This window comes from Poromitra crassiceps, assembly GCF_964638095.1.
Source record: "Poromitra crassiceps genome assembly, chromosome: 12".
Lineage (NCBI taxonomy): Eukaryota > Metazoa > Chordata > Actinopteri > Beryciformes > Melamphaidae > Poromitra > Poromitra crassiceps.
The window spans coordinates 19,749,361-19,767,888 of record NC_139632.1 but is presented as its reverse complement, the minus strand read 5'-3'; the positions used below and the strand labels follow the sequence as shown (position 1 = coordinate 19,767,888).

The 18,528-nt window shown below is 44.9% G+C and overlaps 1 protein-coding gene across 1 annotated transcript; it reads left to right on the top strand.

Annotated features, from left to right (window-relative positions):
* Positions 1–607: 607 nt before the first annotated feature.
* On the top strand, positions 608–18,358 carry pfas (phosphoribosylformylglycinamidine synthase). Its single transcript, XM_083646962.1, has 28 exons — positions 608–678; positions 2,160–2,282; positions 2,481–2,616; positions 3,462–3,567; positions 3,794–3,992; positions 6,018–6,123; positions 6,375–6,515; positions 6,745–6,869; positions 7,025–7,153; positions 7,276–7,413; positions 7,546–7,674; positions 9,284–9,357; positions 9,449–9,605; positions 10,044–10,105; positions 10,414–10,575; positions 11,917–12,153; positions 12,287–12,517; positions 12,881–13,061; positions 13,165–13,248; positions 13,566–13,721; positions 14,709–14,828; positions 15,047–15,192; positions 15,289–15,496; positions 15,800–15,891; positions 16,003–16,117; positions 16,198–16,347; positions 16,506–16,646; positions 17,640–18,358. The coding sequence occupies exons 2-28, from the start codon at positions 2,162–2,164 to the stop codon at positions 17,948–17,950; spliced, it is 3,957 nt and encodes a 1,318-aa protein (XP_083503088.1). The 5' UTR covers positions 608–678; positions 2,160–2,161; the 3' UTR covers positions 17,951–18,358.
* Positions 18,359–18,528: the final 170 nt, after the last annotated feature.

Genomic DNA, 18,528 nt, shown 5'->3' with positions numbered 1-18,528 from the left:
GCATTATATAGCCACCTTGCTGACAAGCTAGCATGACATGGTTGGTACCAATGGATGCCTTAGGTCATCTAGGTTCATATGGTACCAGAAACTTCACTCTACAGCCTCTGAACGACAGTAAACTAACTTATTGAGAATCGGACCAAATGGCATCATGTCACCTAACTCATCGCAGGCTGCACTTTGAGAACCCCTGCTGTCGAAGGATTTGATGAGTGAGACTCAAGGCAAGATACTGTGCTGGAATTGGCTGTCCTGTCCCCAAGTCTGGTTTTAACTGTACCTATATAAAAAAAAATGTCCTAAGTCTGTACATGGTCTCATTCTGAGGAATGGGGGAGGGGAATGTTTGTCACTGTTGAGAAAAGAGGGGGGGAGGTGTGAAATGTACATTGTTTCCTTTTTGTACCTTGCTTTAATTTATTAAATATATCTAAGACTGCACCTCTTGTCTCGTGTGTGTGTGTTTTATGTATCATACATATAATTCGAAATAGCATCCATCAAAGGTTTCTCATGAATGAATGAACACCACAATGATGACGCGCAGTCGCGCATGCGCACACATTGTGGACGGTGGCTCACACACGTGGGTCTGTGTGTGAGGTCTGTCCTGTCAGACTACAGCCAAATCATTTCAGTCCATTCAAGAAAACGGGCTTATCTTGGACGCGTGGGGTGAGTGGCATCTCAACCTCTGTTTTCATACGATACTTATTGCCGAAATATTCTGCTGAAGTTGCAGAAAAGTTGTGCTAACTCGCTTCTTGCTAACTCTTCAGCTTGTAGCCAACTTAGCTTCCACACAGCAAACCGAGGAAGCAAAACAATGAGAGCAATCCAAGTGCAACTATGCAACTACACTAAACTGCATGTGAGATGTTACCAACTGCCATATTCTGTTATGCATTTACCCCTTATAAAACACATTGTTGCAGACTTTAGGCAGATTTAAAAACAATGTAGCGTTAATCAGTCACATCAACTTGTGTCCAGGCACTAGTTATGAGATGGGGGTCTGCACTAACAGAAAGCTGCTGACAGCTATACAACCCATGAAGTGTGTGACCTACAACAGGCACGTCAAATTATGATGAGGTTGTCTGTGGGTTCAATGGAAGGAGTTATTTATATCTATCACTTAGATCACATCTATCACATCACATCATCTAAAACCTCAGTGTTGTTCGTTCTGCTTTGTGAGCACTGTTGAAATGATAAATTAAAATCAAAATCAGTTTGATCATATGGTGAAGAACCACCAGTCCAGTGTTGATAGGTCATTCATTTGTCTTACCTAGTGGTCTTACCCATAAGCTACTTTTATGTAACCATTAACAATAATAATACAATGTGGATTTATATAATATAAAGCCTTTATTAGTGTATACAGTGTTAGGTATACGCGTGTGCTAATAAAGGCTATTTAACTGTGTGTGTGTGTGTGTGTATAAACAAAGTTTAGGTTGGTTTACCCTTCACTGCATACATCTTGTGATATGCAAATATCTCCTTAGATTAACCGAGTTCAATTGCAACATTCTAGGCTATAGACGATTTTCACACAATTGTGTTGCTAGGGAACAGTTTGAAACCTAGCTTATTTCCTGTCAGCTATTATATTCGCAAACACTGCAAGTAAGCTACTGTAGGGCTAATTTAGAATGTTTATGTTGTCAAGTTAAACCCATCTATACATCAGTACAACACGTTGCCTTGGCTCATGCTCATTTTCTGTAGGCCAGCTCAGATCAGAGTGGACTCTTTGAACCAGGAGCACCCCCAACCTCCCCCCCCCCCCCCCCACCCCACCCCACCCCACACACACACACACACACACACACACACACACACACAGCCTCTTCCTGTATCTCGGTCCCAGGCTTTACACAATGTCTTGTGTTATCTGATTGGTCCCCTTGACCTGGATCGACCTGAATACAAAGGTCATGATGAGTTTGCTCCTTACTGATGATCAGTTGTTCTATGACCATTGATTTACTGGTTCATTACCTCATTATTTGCAGTTAGGAAGATGAGGTAACTCTATCCTATCAGCAGATTCCACCCATAATGCATCATGTTTGCTGTGCTATGATTGACTTTATGAATGGAAGTCCTCTGGCCACAAACTAAATGATTGTTTCCGTGTCCATCAGTCATGACTGTGGTCAGGTTCTACAGTAGTGAGGCTGTGAGGGGGCGGGCCTTACAGAGGGCCACCCAGCTCTACCCCCAGCTGTCAATCACGGGTGAGCTGTGCTACAATGTGGAGCTGACAGGTGAGGACGAAACATTCTGACAGTTACTAGCTATGCTAATAATGAAATAATGGATTTTGTAAAACAATTCTCAAATATCCCGGAAAGATTGATTTACCATGTGCCTTGAGACTTTCTGTCAGTCTTCCACAAACTCCTCTCCTTCCTTTTCCCATCTCTACTGCTACTTCCTTGTCCCCCTCCTCCTCTCCTGTACAGGCTGTGAAAGTCTTAGTGCAGAGCAGAGGGAGGTTCTGCTGTGGTTGTTTCATCCTGCTCTGCAGGCAGAGCCGCTGTCTGAGAAACCCCACCTGACAGAGGGCGAGGGGGAGAGACTGGTGGAGATCGGACCCAGGTACCGGTTCAGTTAAAATCCCTGTCTGGCATCAGAATCATACTTCCTGTGTGGCTCCACATCTGCCCCACACTGAAGGCATGTTCAAAGTGAACTGATGAACTGATTAATAAAGGCCTGCCACATATTAACTTCAGTACTCATTGTATTTTGAAACTAGAAATGGGTTGTTTATTGTATATATCTTTAAATACTGGAACAAATTGAACATGAATATTGGGGTAGATTGAACCAGCAGTACAATATGGTAAAGGTGCACAAGTATTGCCTTTGTACATAGTAGATTCAGTACTGATCCCAATTGCTATTGGTAATTCAACAATGAGAATTTATAGATGTGTAAAATGCAGGAAACAAAATATGTACGCACCAACTTTACAAAATGCAGTTGTCCTGGCTCAGTGTACCACCCCTGTCTGGCAGAGTCAGGTTAGGCTCAGTGTGCAGGATGGTGACATTAAGCATTAAACAATGATTGAATGACAGCAACATTCAACCATAAACTGAACGGATAAATAAGAGATGGGAAATGTTGATGGGATGTTCACTGTCTCCAGCTAGTCTACTGGAAGAAAATATGGAATTATTTAATGGTAATTTCAGTATGAAAGTATGATTTGCATTCTTGTGAATTCTATTACAAAAAATTATAACAGATACTTTACAACTGTATTATTTATTTATTGATTGATTGATTTATGTGTTTATGTATTTATTTATCTATTTATTTTATTTTTGGCTTATGAGGAACAAAACAGCAGTAATGCTGTTGTCAGAGTCTAATAACAGAATACAGGCTTCATCTTGGATATGATTCATGATTCATTGGCTGCTTTGGCCCGCAGGTTGAACTTCTCCACTGCCTGGTCCACTAACGCCGTGTCCATCTGCCAGAGTGCCGGCCTCAGCAATGTCACACGAATCGAGCAGTCTCGCAGGCTTCTAATCAAGGTTTGAACACACACACACACACACACACACACACACACACACACACACACACACACACACACACACACACACACACACACACACACACACACACACACACACACACACACACACACACACACACACACACACACACACTCAATCGACTTTTAGAGCTTTGATTGAGAATTGCTCTTGTCACTTTGTGTCCCTCCATCCCATGTTCTCTGCCCTCCACCCCCTCCAGCCCCAGAGGGGACAGAGTGTGAAGGAGCTCAGTGGAGAGATCCAGGAGCTCATTGAGTGTGTGTATGACAGTATGACAGAATGCATCTATCCACATCCCATCACCTCGTTCAGCGTGGAAACCAAGCCGCAGGAGGTCTTTGAGGTGGACATCTTGGGGAAGGGCCGAGCAGCCTTGGAGACAGCAAATGATGACCTGGGTAAGACGCTGTTCATTCACACATGGGGAGATTAGAGGTCTGCTACCTGACCCGAACCCGATGGTCGGGTAGGGCCTGGTTTTTAACAATTAGGGCTCAGGTCGGGCAGGGCTCCTTATGCTCACTGAAGAAAAAATACTTTGTCATTGTCAGGCTGGGCAGAGCCAGAGACGCACTCTCTCACACAGCCTCTCGCTTCCTGAAGTTCTGCTGCTCTGTCATAGACTGGAAGGCAAACACAGACGCACACTAGAGGTCTGCTACCCGACCTCAACCCGACGGGACCCGAGATCCGATTTGTCGGGTGGGGCCTGGTTTTTAACTAAATAATTAGGGCTCGGGTCGGGTAGGGCTTGATTGCCTTGGGCACGGTTTAGGCTAGGGCCCACATTTTAGGCCCGTGCAGGGCTCTAGCTGAGATCTGATACAGCCTACTCTGAATGTCCAAATGTGTGGTATTTCTGTCTTAGCACTGTCCTGCCTCAGTCTTTCTCTGTCTCTGTCTTTAGTTCTGCTGCTCTGACTGTTTCTCATCAGTCTGTCTCCTAACCTTCCTCCTCTCTCTCTTCCTTTACTCCCCCTTTCAGTCCTGCTGCTATCTGTGAGTATGTTGTGTCCAGTTGAAGAAGGAGGAGGTTGTCACATGATGCATGACATTAGTGCTAAGGTAGTTAAGGTCACAGGACAGGGATGATGCTGCTGATTATCGTGCGTGAGTAGATGCATGATAGTCTGATGGGACTCAAAGGCAAAAGAAACCTTAACCTCAAAATAGTGTTTAATAGAGTAGTATAATAATAGAGTAGTAGTATAATAGAGTATGATGTATTTTTGTAGGCTTTATGCAGAAATGGCTCTTCAGTGGAAAAGTCTATGGGGTTTTAGAATGGTGATTTCTCTTGAATGCATAAAATAAGGTCTGTGGTCAACAAAAGTTTATGGGAATGCGAATTTGGATTCAGCATGATACTCTTCACAAACGTGAATAACTTTTATACCTTTTTGAAGCGTTTTATAATAATCGCGTTGAGAAAAAAAAATGCATTTATGTTCCAAAAGTCATCAAAGTTATTCACGTTTGTGAAGATTATCATGCAGAACCCAAAATCGCGTTCCCATAAACTTTTGTTAACCACAGATACCTTATTTTATGCATTTAAGCGAAACCCCCATGTTAATTCCCCATAGACTTTTCCTCTCACGAACCCGGAAGTATATTTCCGGACTCATTCCTCCGGCTCTCTATTGATTGAATGTCATAGTTGTCAAACAGTGATTTTGATATGTGATATGTTTTGGCTTTTGCTGTGTTGCCAAGTCAGTTTATCTGTGTCACTCAGGACCTTCAAATCGCATGATTCACTTTTCCTAGTGTTTTTCTTTTTTCTCTCTTTTTTTATGAGCATAGCATGATGTCTGTTTATATTTATGTCTGCTTACTCAGATCTGCCCAACTGCATCCATTTTTACAGCTTTTTGGCATCAGTTTAAATCAGTGCGTACTTGGTTCTTTCTAAGAACTGTAGTCAAGGTCAATGGGTTGTGCTATTTGATTTCTGTTGAAATATTCAGATTAAAAACATACAGTATGTAAACCAGGAATGCAAGTGTTAGGTTGGGGCGGGGAGGTGGGGGGTCCTGCCCCCTTGAAGCATGTGTGTATGATGTTTTTATACTGTATTTAAATTATTCCATTCTGTGTGTCTGTCTATTTGTGCATGCATAGTGATTTTGCAGCTTGCCAGGATTTACATGATTACCAACTGCTGTGTGGGTTCCTGTTTGCACTGCTGTTTGAAAAAATACAAAATTATAATAAACGAGAAATGCTTTCACAGTTAAATAAGCACCCAGTCCTCTACTAAGGTTAGATATTAGTTGCTGTGCTAGCCAAATCTTTCAAAATCAAGCTGCTACTGAATTAGTGGAGTAAAATTGAATTGCGTAGGGTCTGTTTACCCTGAGTGGCGTTTTTTTGTTTTTGTACCAAGATTTGATGGATTGTGTTTGCTGCACTTAATGCAGGCCTGGCCTTTGACCCCTGGGACCTGGACTTCTACACATCCATGTTCCAGAGAGTTCAAAGGAATCCCACCAGTGTGGAGTGTTTCGACTTGGCCCAGTCCAACAGGTGGGTTTGTGTGGAACAGTGTGGAGTGTTTCGACTTGGCCCAGTCCAACAGGTGGGTTTGTGTGGAACAGTGTGGAGTGTTTCGACTTGGCCCAGTCCAACAGGTGGGTTTGTGTGGAACAGGGAGAGGAGCCACATACTTTTGTATTGCATAATGCTCCTTGGCTTTGTTCTGCAGTTGACTTGACTTCTTACTTTACTACATGGACGTCTTGATTCTCTGATGCTGTCTTTGTCCCCCTGTGCCCCAGTGAGCACAGTCGCCATTGGTTCTTCCGTGGGCGAGTGGTGATTGACGGACAGGAGCAGAAGGAGACTCTCTTCAGCCTCATCATGGACACCCAGCGGCACAGCAACCAAAACAACGTCATCCAGTTCTGTGACAACAGCAGGTAGGAGTGGAAACACAGAGACGCCGTTTGTGTCCCTGACTCTCTTTTTGCATTTCACACTGACTAACGTGTGTGTGTGTGTGTGTGTGTGTGTGTGTGTGTGTGTGTGTGTGTGTGTGTGTGTGTGTGTGTGTGTGTGTGTGTGTGTGTGTGTGTGTGTGTGCGTGCGTGCGTGCGTGCGTGCGTGCGTGCGTGCGTGCGTGCGTGCACGGCACGTCCGTCCATCCAGTGGTATCAGAGGTATCGAGCTGGAGTGTGTTTTTCCTAAAGAGCCATCTCAAGCCAGCGTTTATGAGACACGGCGCTCACTAAGACACGTCATCTTCACTGCAGAGACGCACAACTTCCCCACTGGTCAGCACACAACCAGCATACTCACACAACATCATTTAACTTCCCCACTGGTCAGCACACAACCAGCGTACTCACACAACATCATTTAGAATATCCTGTAAGTGTAGCTTGTTTCCCAAATACTGATTTTCCTTCCCATCCGACACAACCTCTAGGCGTAGCCCCGTTCAGTGGTGCCACCACAGGGACAGGAGGTCGTATCCGGGATGTCCAGAGTGCCGGACGGGGAGGCCATGTGATCGCTGGCACTGCAGGCTACTGCTTTGGAAACCTGCACATACCAGGTCAGTTGAATATACCGGACCTGAAAGACAGTATCCATCACTTTCTGCGAGGTTTGGAAGACTGTTTCAAAGAAATGAATCTTTGAGCTAACAGTTTATATTCTTACTGTCTCCTTGTCCAGGTTACAGTCTTCCATGGGAGAGTGAGGGAGATGGCTGGGAGTATCCCTCCAGCTTCGCCCCTCCACTGCAAGTGGCCATCGAGGCCAGTGATGGAGCATCAGACTATGGCAACAAGTTTGGAGAACCTGTCCTGTCAGGTAGGGAAACTTAATAGTCACTGAAGCATGTCTAGATTCAGCCGACCAGGGAAATGATTGACTTGAACCATAGTCAAAGACCGAACTGAAGATTGCACAGTATAAAACCTTCACAAACCCTCTCTCCTCTAGGTTTTGCCCGTTCCTGTGGCATGCGGCTGGCTAACGGGGAGAGGCGAGAGTGGATTAAACCAATCATGTTCAGCGGTGGGCTCGGCTCTATTGAAGACGCTCACGTCAAGAAGGAGGAGGCAGAGACGGGTAGCCATTTAACTATGAGCATGTCAAATGGCTTTAATCAATGCAAGAGCTATATTTATACATATCAAGGTACAAGGTACAAGGTCAACTTTATTATCCCACAAGGGGAAACTCGGTGGTCATCATACACGTCTGTTGCAGTACATACCGTGTACACACTGTACACACACACACACACACACACACACACATACACACGCACACAATATCAAAAATATAAAACATCTACAGGAGCCTACATAGGTTTAAAAGTTACAAGTGCAAGTGCATAGTGCAAAGTGCAATCTGGGAGTGCGGTGAGCACATTCAAAGGTGCAAAGACTGTCTTAGAGAATATACAGCAGCATACAATATCCAATATATACAGTCCAAACAATATACACAGTTTGATCATTTATTTCTTGTTTAGCGCTCTGATTGCCGTTGGCACGAAAGATTTACTGTACCTGGTTGTTCTGATTTTTTTCTGCAGAATTCTGCCGTTTGACCTGCTGCTCCTACGGAATTTCAGGTGGAGGGGGTGGGTAGGATCATCTAGGATCTGATCAGCCTTTTTTTTTTAATAAGGTCGTCGTACAGCTGTGCTGCAGACACCTGATCAACCCCAATGATCCTGCTCGCTGTCTTGATCAAGCGCTGTAATTTGACATGATCTTGGACACGCATGTTACCAAAGGTGCAGATTAGGCCAAAAGACAGAACACTCTGTAACACTGCTTTATAGAACATCTGAAGAATGCGACGGTCTACTCTAAAATGATTCAGTTTCCTAAGAAAAAACAACCTCTGTTGTAGTTTCTTGGATTTGTTCCGTGCGCATTCATTAAACTTCAGGCAGTCGTCAATTTCAACACCCAGATATTTGTAGGTGGAGACCCGTTCAATTGACTGGCTATTGATCACGAAGGGGGGGACTTCTTTCTTATTTTTACTGAAGTCTATGACCATCTCTTTGGAAATGATCAGAGCACCACTTCATAAAACCTTCTATTTCTTTCTTAAAACTCTCCACGGATGGATTGTCTGGTTTTAAAAACCCTACCAGCGCCGTGTCATCTGCATATTTAAAAAAGGTGTGAAAAAGAGCAGATGCCCGACAGCTGTTGGTATACAAAATAAATAAAATTCAAGCTAGAACACATCCTTGAGGGGCCCCTGTGTTAATAATTTTAGAGGATGAGATGGCGGAGTTGAATCTGACCTGCTGGCTGCGGTCTGTCAGGAAGTCATTGATCCATAAGATAAGTTTGGGATTCACCCCGAGGTGCATCAATATGCTCATCAACAGGTGGGGTTGGATCGTGTTAAATGCACTGCTGAAATCGACAAACACAATTTTAACTAGGCTCTGGGCCTGTTCCAGGTGCTCATAGATGTTATTAGTCAGAGTCAGCAGTGCATCTTCAACGCCTCTGTTCTCCCGGTAGGCAAATTGGTTTGGATCTAGGTGAGGTGAAACCTCTAACAGAAGCTGTTTTGATATCGATATCGATCGATGACTCACCGTGAGCTATATTTAGATATATCGATCGATGACTCACCGTGAGCTATATTTAGATATATCGATCGATGACTCGCTGTGTTCTTTTCTGCTGTACTTGTCGATTAGGAATGGAAGTGGTGAAGATCGGAGGGCCGGTGTACAGGATCGGCGTGGGAGGAGGAGCAGCCTCTTCTGTGCAAGTATGGCCGTTAAACTCACACTAGCAGTGTCCAGAGCTCACATGGTGCTGATCAGAAGTCTCAATGTATTCGAATACGTTTGAACTTGCAGGTCCAGGGGGACAACTCCAGTGCCAGGGATCTGGGTGCGGTGCAGAGGGGCGATGCCGAAATGGAGCAGAAGATGAATCGGGCTCTAAGGGCTTGCCTGGAAAGGAGCAGTGGAAACCCCATCTGTAGTATACATGATCAGGGAGCAGGAGGAAATGGTATTTTGTTTGCTTGTTTTTTGTTTGTTTTTGTTGTTATGATGTTCACAGCAGTGATTCTCAACCTTTTTCATATCAAGGAACCTAATTTAGTCCACATTTAGAGCCAGTGATCCCCATTTGATGAGGCTTTGTCTCTCTGACCCAAATTGAGAATATTTTTTATTGTGAGATGTCATTTTGTCCAGAATTGCATATCTGTATTGTAGGCTATATTACAGAGAAACTATGACCAACAGTCTACAACAGTCAGCCGTATTGACCTCTTTTCAATGAAATGGTTGAAGTTGAACAATGGTATGCATCAATTTGCTGGGGACCCCCGGCAACCCCCCCCCCCCCCCCCCCCCCCCCCCCAAGGACCTCTGGTGGTCATGTTGAGACTGATTTACAGGATGTGACAGAAGTTAAGATCCTGAACCATGTTGTCATGTTCAGGTAACGTCCTTAAGGAGCTGAGTGAGCCAGCAGGAGCTGTCATCTACTCAAGTAGATTCAAGGTAATCAACCCTTACACACACACACTTGCACACACACACACACACACACACACGCACGCACAAACAAACAAACAAACAAACAAACACACAGACACACAGACACACACACACACACACACACACTTGGATAGCATTTCCTGTTTCCATGTTTACACATTTACTGTTTCATGCTGACAAAGAGAATTGTTTGTTTCCTCTTGATTCCTCCAGCAACATCTTGTAAGATTGTGTGTATTGATTCTGCTACCTCCCATCAGTTTGACTCTTTGCTTTACTCTGATCTCTCCCTCCCTCCTTCTCCTCTGTAGAGAGGTGACCCCACATTGAGTGTGTTGGAGCTGTGGGGGGCCGAGTATCAGGAGAGCAACGCCCTGCTGCTCCGCCCGTCAGACCGCTCCTTCCTGGAGAGGGTGTGTCAGAGGGAGAAGTGTCCCGTCGACTTTGTGGGAAACATCACTGGAGATGGCAAGGCATGTCTTCTCAAACAGATCTACTGCTCTAACCGATCAGTTGTATTGATCGTGATTATCGGTCAGGTCATGTGGCCAGACAACAAGTACTGCACATAAATAGATTCCACATCGGCGCTCATGTCCTTAAATACTTTATACCTGGGGTACATCCCATTTCCCTTATTTTGCATCCACGTTTCCCTTTGTTGCGTCTTAGTCCCGCCCACCGAGGAAACCATGCGAGGAGAGAGGAAACAAGGAAATATGTATTTAGAGAAATGAGACGACCTTCTCTCTGAAGCATCACGTGAAACGACCATCCATGTCAGTTTTTTCACCACACAGCTAAAACAGGTTGTTGATGAACTAAACATAATTTAGGTTCCTCATGTTCTTGCATTGACATTCTAACTGTGTCATATGATGGACACGTAACACATGCTGTTTCTCTGCCACCTCGTTAATATGACCTTCACATGTGTACTACATGGCGGAGTCATTAACGTGATGCCGTACAGCTGCAGTCTTGATGATTAATGAGTCCCCCCCCCCCCCTCATAGCTCGTCAGAGATCTCTCTTCGCTCCTTGGAACAGGGATAAGAGCTTTGGGGCGGTCTTCAAAATGGCGGACCAGAACGACGTCCAGAGATATCAGATAAGAGAAATTGGATGTACCCCTGGGGCCGGTTGCACCAACTGGTCTTACACTGGTCTTAAGCTAAGTTGGTCGTAACTTTACGACCTACAGCTACGCCGGTTGCACCAAGACGACTTAAGCCTTATTTTCACTAAGACCAGGCGTAACTCCTACGCCTCGTCAGGAGGAGGCGTAGAGCCTGCCTGTAACAGAGATCTCCGCGGAGACCTTTTTGACCGTCATCGTCGTAACATCGCCAGTTCGCCGTCTTTGAAAGCACGACGTTAGATTATAACTAACTACTTGTGTGGCTTAGCCTTCCCAAATGTTGGCGTTAATTCTTTTAGAATTTAATACATAGAATTGGGAACGTTACATTCAATTTCATTCAGACTCCCTGACACTAATCGCCGCCGCCATTTTCCCCCGGGGCTTCCACAGGAGGAGGGGGGTGGGAGGAGGGAGGGTGTAGTGACGCACATACAGTAGTGGGTGACGGCGCGAGGCACATGTGGGCCAATCAGAGGGCATTCCCCGACAATTCACATGAACGCGCATTGCTATGACCAGCGTAGTTAAGACCAGAGTAAGCCGTGTTGGTGCAACAGGCGTAAATCCATGGTCTTAACTAAGACCGACGTAGGAGTTACGACCAGGCATAGTTAAGACCAGTTGGTGCAACCGGCCCCAGGTGTTTATGTCATACTCATCTCTCTTGTAGATTGTGCTGGTGGATGATGAGGGAGGCAGTGGAGTTCAGGCCAGTGGGGGGCGCTATCCTGTGGACCTGCAGCTGGAGTGGGTTCTGGGGAAGATGCCCCAGAAGGAGTTTGTGATGGAGCGTCGGGCCCCGTCCCTCCAGCCTCTGGCTCTTCCTGTTGGCCTGACAGTTAAAGATGCACTGGACAGAGTTTTACGATTGCCTGCTGTGGCATCCAAACGTTACCTGACCAACAAGGTCTGTGTGTCTCTGTCTGTCTGTCTGTTTCTGTATTACACTATAGGATTCTTTGTAAGAACAGCTATGCATCCTAGAGCTGCCTTTTTGTGGAGGTTATTGACCCTATGCTTTCTTCCTGTTCTTCCTCCAGGTGGACCGGTCTGTGACCGGTTTGGTTGCCCAGCAACAGTGTGTCGGTCCTCTCCACACCCCATTGGCCGATGTAGCTGTGGTTGCTCTGTCACCGTTCAGTCTAGAGGGGGCAGCGACTGCTATCGGAGAGCAGCCAATCAAGGGCCTGGTCTCTCCGGGGGCGGGGGCTCGCATGGCTGTCGGAGAAGCTCTGACCAATCTGGTGTTTGCCAAAGTCACGGCCCTGAGGGTAAGAGGATAATGAGGAGTGTGAGGAAATTCACAGCATCACTTTCAGCCAAAATGCAACCACAGGGCATTTTGTTCCAAAATGAGATATCCACCGCTTTAAAAAGCGAAACCTACTCTTACAAAATCAAAAGAAATGATGGTGCTTTTCAAAGGACATTAGGTAGTTTCTTCCTTGGTTAGATAGTGAATGACAACTTCCAGGTAATGATTTCCCTGCAAAAGATTTATATATAGCAATTTCGAAATGAATCCTTCATGTATAATGTTGTTCTTAGCGGTCTAAATTTGAGATGCATAGATGGCTAGATTGAAGAAAGAAATGAATAGTCAGCCTGGAAGATGTCCTGCTTGTGTGTTTCAGGATGTGAAGTGTAGTGGGAACTGGATGTGGGCTGCCAAGCTGCCTGGCGAGGGGGCGTGTCTCTGGGAGGCATGCAGGGCCATGTGTGAGGTCATGGGTCAGCTGGGAGTGGCCATTGATGGGGGAAAGGACTCTCTAAGTATGGCCGCTAGAGTCGGGAAAGAGACTGTCAAAGCCCCAGGTACTGTGTGTGTGTGTGTGTGTGTGTGTGTGTGTGTGTGTGTGTGTGTGTGTGTGTGTGTTTGTGTGAGAGATTTCCTCTCATCTTTCCCTCTGTGTTGCAGGTGCTCTGGTTATCTCGGTGTACGCTGTGTGTCCTGACATCACTGCCACTGTCACTCCTGATCTCGAGGATCCAGATGGCAAAGGTCCTTTTACACTCAGACACACACACACACACTCAAACCACATTTTTTCATTATTCACTTTATTCATAGTTTTGCTTTTTCATTTTATTAATCATGGCAGAAGCAGAACTTGAAATTCCTTCATTATTCCTAAATACATATCCTAAATTCCTGAACCAATTCATCTTTTCCTCCCATGTCTCCCAGATTCTGACTTGTGTTACCCTACACACACACATAATGTCTCTCTTGTTTGCCGTCTCACACACACGCTCACACAAGCTGCATATCAGACAGACCTGCCTAGCTGCCTCTGACCCTTTCCTCCTTCTCCCCAGGCGTCTTGCTGTGGGTCCCACTGAGTCCGGGCTGCCACCGCCTGGGCGGCTCTGCCCTGGCTCAGTGCTACAGCCAGCTGGGAGAAGACTCCGCTGACCTGGACACGCCACAGCTACTGACCGCCTGCTTCAATACCACTCAGACACTCGTACACGGTCCGTTTGCTCTCTAGCACTTTAGCACTCATTTAAAGGGGAACACTGGCTATTTTCAAACTTCAGATATTACACTGAATTTTCAGAAAGATATGGCATTGTTTTACTGTGTTGTACTGTACGCTTTAAATGTTCACAGAAAAGAGATTCAGACTGTGACCAATTGTTTATTTAGATTGCAGCAGTTCTATTCACCTTATGTTCATATGCGGCAGTGGGCCAAATTCTTCTGGGTTGTGTTAACACTTCCGGCGGTCACGGCGCGAAATACAAAAGAACGTCAGAAGAAGAGAGTTGTTTTTTGTAGCGGACAGTGCAGCGGGTAAAACAAAGAACGTAGCCTACTACTTTGAGCTCGGTACACAGCAAGCAAGCGGAGTATCCACTGTTAGCCAGGTCAGATAATGTTATCGTCGACAATGACGAGCACTTTCTTGTAAAACATACCTGGACTCCAACAAAGAAAGCTTCAGATGGTTTTCTCTCCTCCGAGCGCAGCGCCCACTTACGTCTATAAGACCTGCAGACGTTAACGTAATTCCCTGGAATGCGAGAATTAACGAGCCAGTTACATGGCATTGCATTCTTAGACATTGCCGTTTGCTTTTATTTGGTATGTTACATACAATTGGCTCAATTATTAGTTAATTCAGAGTTAGATGATATTGGAGCAGCCTGCCTTTTTCTTTTTTTTAGCCAGAAGTCGTGACACAACCACACAACCGGGTCAAATGGGCGTGGCTACATAAGGTGAATACTCCATTCATTCTCCGATTTAAAGGCTGTGGCATTATACCGTGATGACGCGGCCGGCCACCTAGTGGTTAATGTAAAAAGTAGTCCTGTCTTCTGTGATGTTTTCGGAGAGGTCCTATATTGGCAAACACTGCAACAGGAAATGAGCTGGGGTTCAATTTAGAATGTTTTTGTTGTCAAGTTAAAACCGTCTATATATATATACACATATATGTTTCCCCTTCTCTCCAGAGCGTCTGCTGAGTGCAGGACATGACATCAGTGATGGGGGTCTCATTTCATGTGTGCTGGAGATGGCGTTTGCAGGAAATCGTGGGATTGATGTTGAGTTGTCGTCACAAGGAGTTGGAGGTTAGTTCAGTGCTGGAGTAACAGTTTTAGTCTGTTTTCCTTTGTAGCCTGTATTTTAGAAATGGTTCTACATTTTATGTATTTAATCTTTTTTTAATTAATTTTCAATTATCCCTCCACCCCCCCTTCCGCACGCACACAGACACACAGAACATTTCTTCTACATTTTATAAAGATACACACACACACACACAATACTTGTTTTGTTTTCTGTGTAGCCTTGGAGCTGTTGTTCAGTGAAGAGCTGGGTTTGGTCCTGGAGGTATCGCAGACTGATGTGGAAACAGTGTGTCAGAGATACACCGATGCAGGCGTGCAGTGCCATCGCATCGGCAGAACGTGCGGCTTTGGACCAGAGGCGATGGTGAGATTTCCAAACGTCTACCTCAACATGCGCCTCAAGCCTTTTCACTTAATGTGTGATGACCACCATCTTCCATTTCCTCTCCTTGTCTTCCAGGTCAATGTTCACGTGGATGGACAGGAAGTACTGAGCGAGCGGCTGCCTAACCTCAGAGCATTATGGGAAGACACCAGTTTCCAGCTGGAGCGCCTCCAAGCCAATGAGCTGTGTGTGAGACAGGAGGAGGAGGGGCTAGCCAGGAGGACGCAGCCCTACTTCAAACTGACCTTTGACCCGTCAGAGATGCCCAGCATGAGCCAACTCTGTAAGACTGGACCACGTTATTATTATAACTGATACCCTGTACATATTTTGTTGAATTGGGGAGGGAAATGTTTAGGTTATCTATCACACTTGGTTGTTAATACTGTTTAAATATCTTTATATCTGTTAAATATTTTTGAATCTTTTTATATCTTTTATATTTGTTTACATCTTGTATATTTCTTCTAACTTATCGTGTTCCTATGTATGTAATAAAGAATTCTATTCTTTTCTATATAGTATAATTATTTGATTTTGTGTGCGCTTCGTCGGATGAATTTGTGTTTTTGTTGCATTTCGTTAGCTGCCGGGAAGCCGCGTGTCGCTGTGGTCAGAGAAGAGGGCAGCAACGGAGACCGAGAGATGGCCGTGTCTCTGCATATGGCTGGCTTTGAGGTAAACAAACCCATATTCAACTTGCGTCATTGAATTTGTTACTATGCCTATGCTACAGTATACCGGTACTTCTTATCTGCATCCCTCTTCCCTCTATTTGTCTGTGTGTAGGTGTGGGATGTGACCATGCAGGACCTGTGTACTGGCTCCCTGACCCTGGAACCTTTTAAAGCAGTGGCGTTTGTAGGTGGATTCAGCTATGCAGATGTCCTGGGATCAGCCAAAGGCAAACAGAAACACACACACACACACACACACTTTGAGACATGCTTTTCCTATAATAACACTATTTGTGTTTCATTAAAGGTTGGGCAGCTACTGTAGCATATAACCTCCAGGCCAAGGCAGAGTTTGAGCGCTTTCGCCGGCGGGACGACACACTGAGTCTGGGCGTGTGCAACGGCTGCCAGCTGCTGGCACTGCTGGGCTGGGTGGGAGAGGGGGAGGCTGGAGGAGGTAAGAGGAGGAGGAACTAAAATAAATAAACCTAAAATAGACAAAGCAATTAAAGTGGTTGAGCAGAGTGAAGTATTAGAGCATTCTACATTGAAACATTCAGAGCAGTTCAGAGTTTTTTTGGGGTGATTCTGATGTCTGCTATTTGTTTCCCCCAGATTCTGAAGTGGTGCTGACCCATAATACGTCTGGCAGGTTTGAGTCTCGGTTCGTCAGCGTGGGGATCCAGGCTTCCCCGTCCATCTGGCTCAGAGGCATGGAGGGCTCAGCGCTGGGAGTGTGGGTTGCACATGGAGAAGGTACAGTACAGTAATAGCCACAGCTGTATTCTGCAGTAGATCATGTGGTAGTGGTAGCTCTTTGTCACACATGTTGTACCTGCTCACAGCTTCAGTTGTCTCCTGGCAGCTATTTTGCTCGTAACCGTTAAGTTCACACAAATACCTTGAGTGGCTGTTGAGTAGGGGTGTCACGATACACTCAGTTCACGATACGATACGTATCACGATACTGGGTTCACGATAACGATACGATACGATACGATTTTAACAATATTTTTTAAAACTTGAATAATGACAATATATGACTGGAAAAGTAGTATTTTATTTGAAATGCACAAATACAAAACATGCTGTTGTGGGAAATTGTTATTACAATAACAACTAGAAAAAACATGAGATTGGAGATAAGGCTTATCTTGAAATAGAATGAGTTACACCGTCACTTAGATTTACTTTGAACTAAAAGGTTTCTCAGCAGTATAAATTCTCATTATGCATCTTCAGTTTTTCTTCAAACTCAAACAACAAGACTTTTCTTAATCTATTTTTTATGCATCTTCAGTTTTTCCTGTCAAGTAAACAGTTTTGCCAGAAACTCAATTGAATGGTTTCTCTCCTGTATAACTTCTCATGTGTCTCTTCAGAGACTTGTTCAACTGAACTACTTTCCACACATTGAACTTCAACAAACAAAGACGTTTCTTAGTCTATTTTTTGAATTTTTTGATTTTTTTTTTTTTTTTTTTTTTTGCGATATGAGATTTCATCTCAACGATACATATCGTGACGTTTTACTATCGCGAAATTTCGTGGGACGATATATTGTGACACCCCTACTGTTGAGAGAAGGGCAAGGAGGGAATGCAGAGTCATAATAAGTGGAAATCACTTGAACTTACACAACTTTGACTCATTTTGCTGACTCGTTTGCATATCACAGGTCAGCATGTTCAGTAAACATCAGCTGTTGACCCAACCCCGCCCCCCCTCCGACTTCTCTCCTTCCCACAGGTCTGATGCAGTTCCGCTCCTCCCTGGCAGAGGATCAGATCATTTCTGGCGGGCTGGCCCCTCTCCGCTACCTGGATGATGAGGGTCAGCCCACAGAGAAGTACCCTCTGAACCCCAACGGCTCCCCCCAGGGCCTAGCGGGGCTCTGCTCCAGGGACGGGAGGCACCTGGCCATGATGCCCCACCCAGAGCGCTGCACCCTGGGGTGGCAGTGGCCCTGGGCCCCCCGGGACCTCCGGCCCTCTCTCACACCTTCACCCTGGCTACGCATGTTCAAGAATGCAGCAGCCTGGTGCAGCAACACCAAGTGATGCTCTGATTATGTGCTTCTGGTCAAAACCGTCATGTTGTTGCACAAGAGATCACATATCTGCTGACGAGTCAGTTTACACTGACAGTCTGAAGTTACTGACATGTCTACTCGAATAATACACTAGTTTTTTCATGCTGAGATACTTTTACTTAGCCTTGTTGCATTATTACTGGCACTGACCTGCTGTTATTTGGAAGTCTTCCATGACTTTAAGAGAACTGAGGTTTATTGTTGACTTCATTTACATTCCATGAATTTCATTCTGGCAATCACTGTGGCCAGAATTGCCTCACCAGTCAGGTCTGAGTCAGTGCTGCCTGTAACATTTCCATGTAAGGTTCTCTGTCACTTGATGAATTGAAAAATGATTTGTATTTCACCTGCTGAGCTCTGCTGAAACTTTGGAAACTGAACTTGAAAATGAAATAAACCCTTTCTAAAAAAAAAAGGGAGATGTGTGTCATAGGATAAGGAAGGACAGACACATTGAAGACAATAAATATTTATCTTACATATATACACATTAATGCATAGCATATCAAGTATTTACAGGGAGTCAATATTACAATACTGACG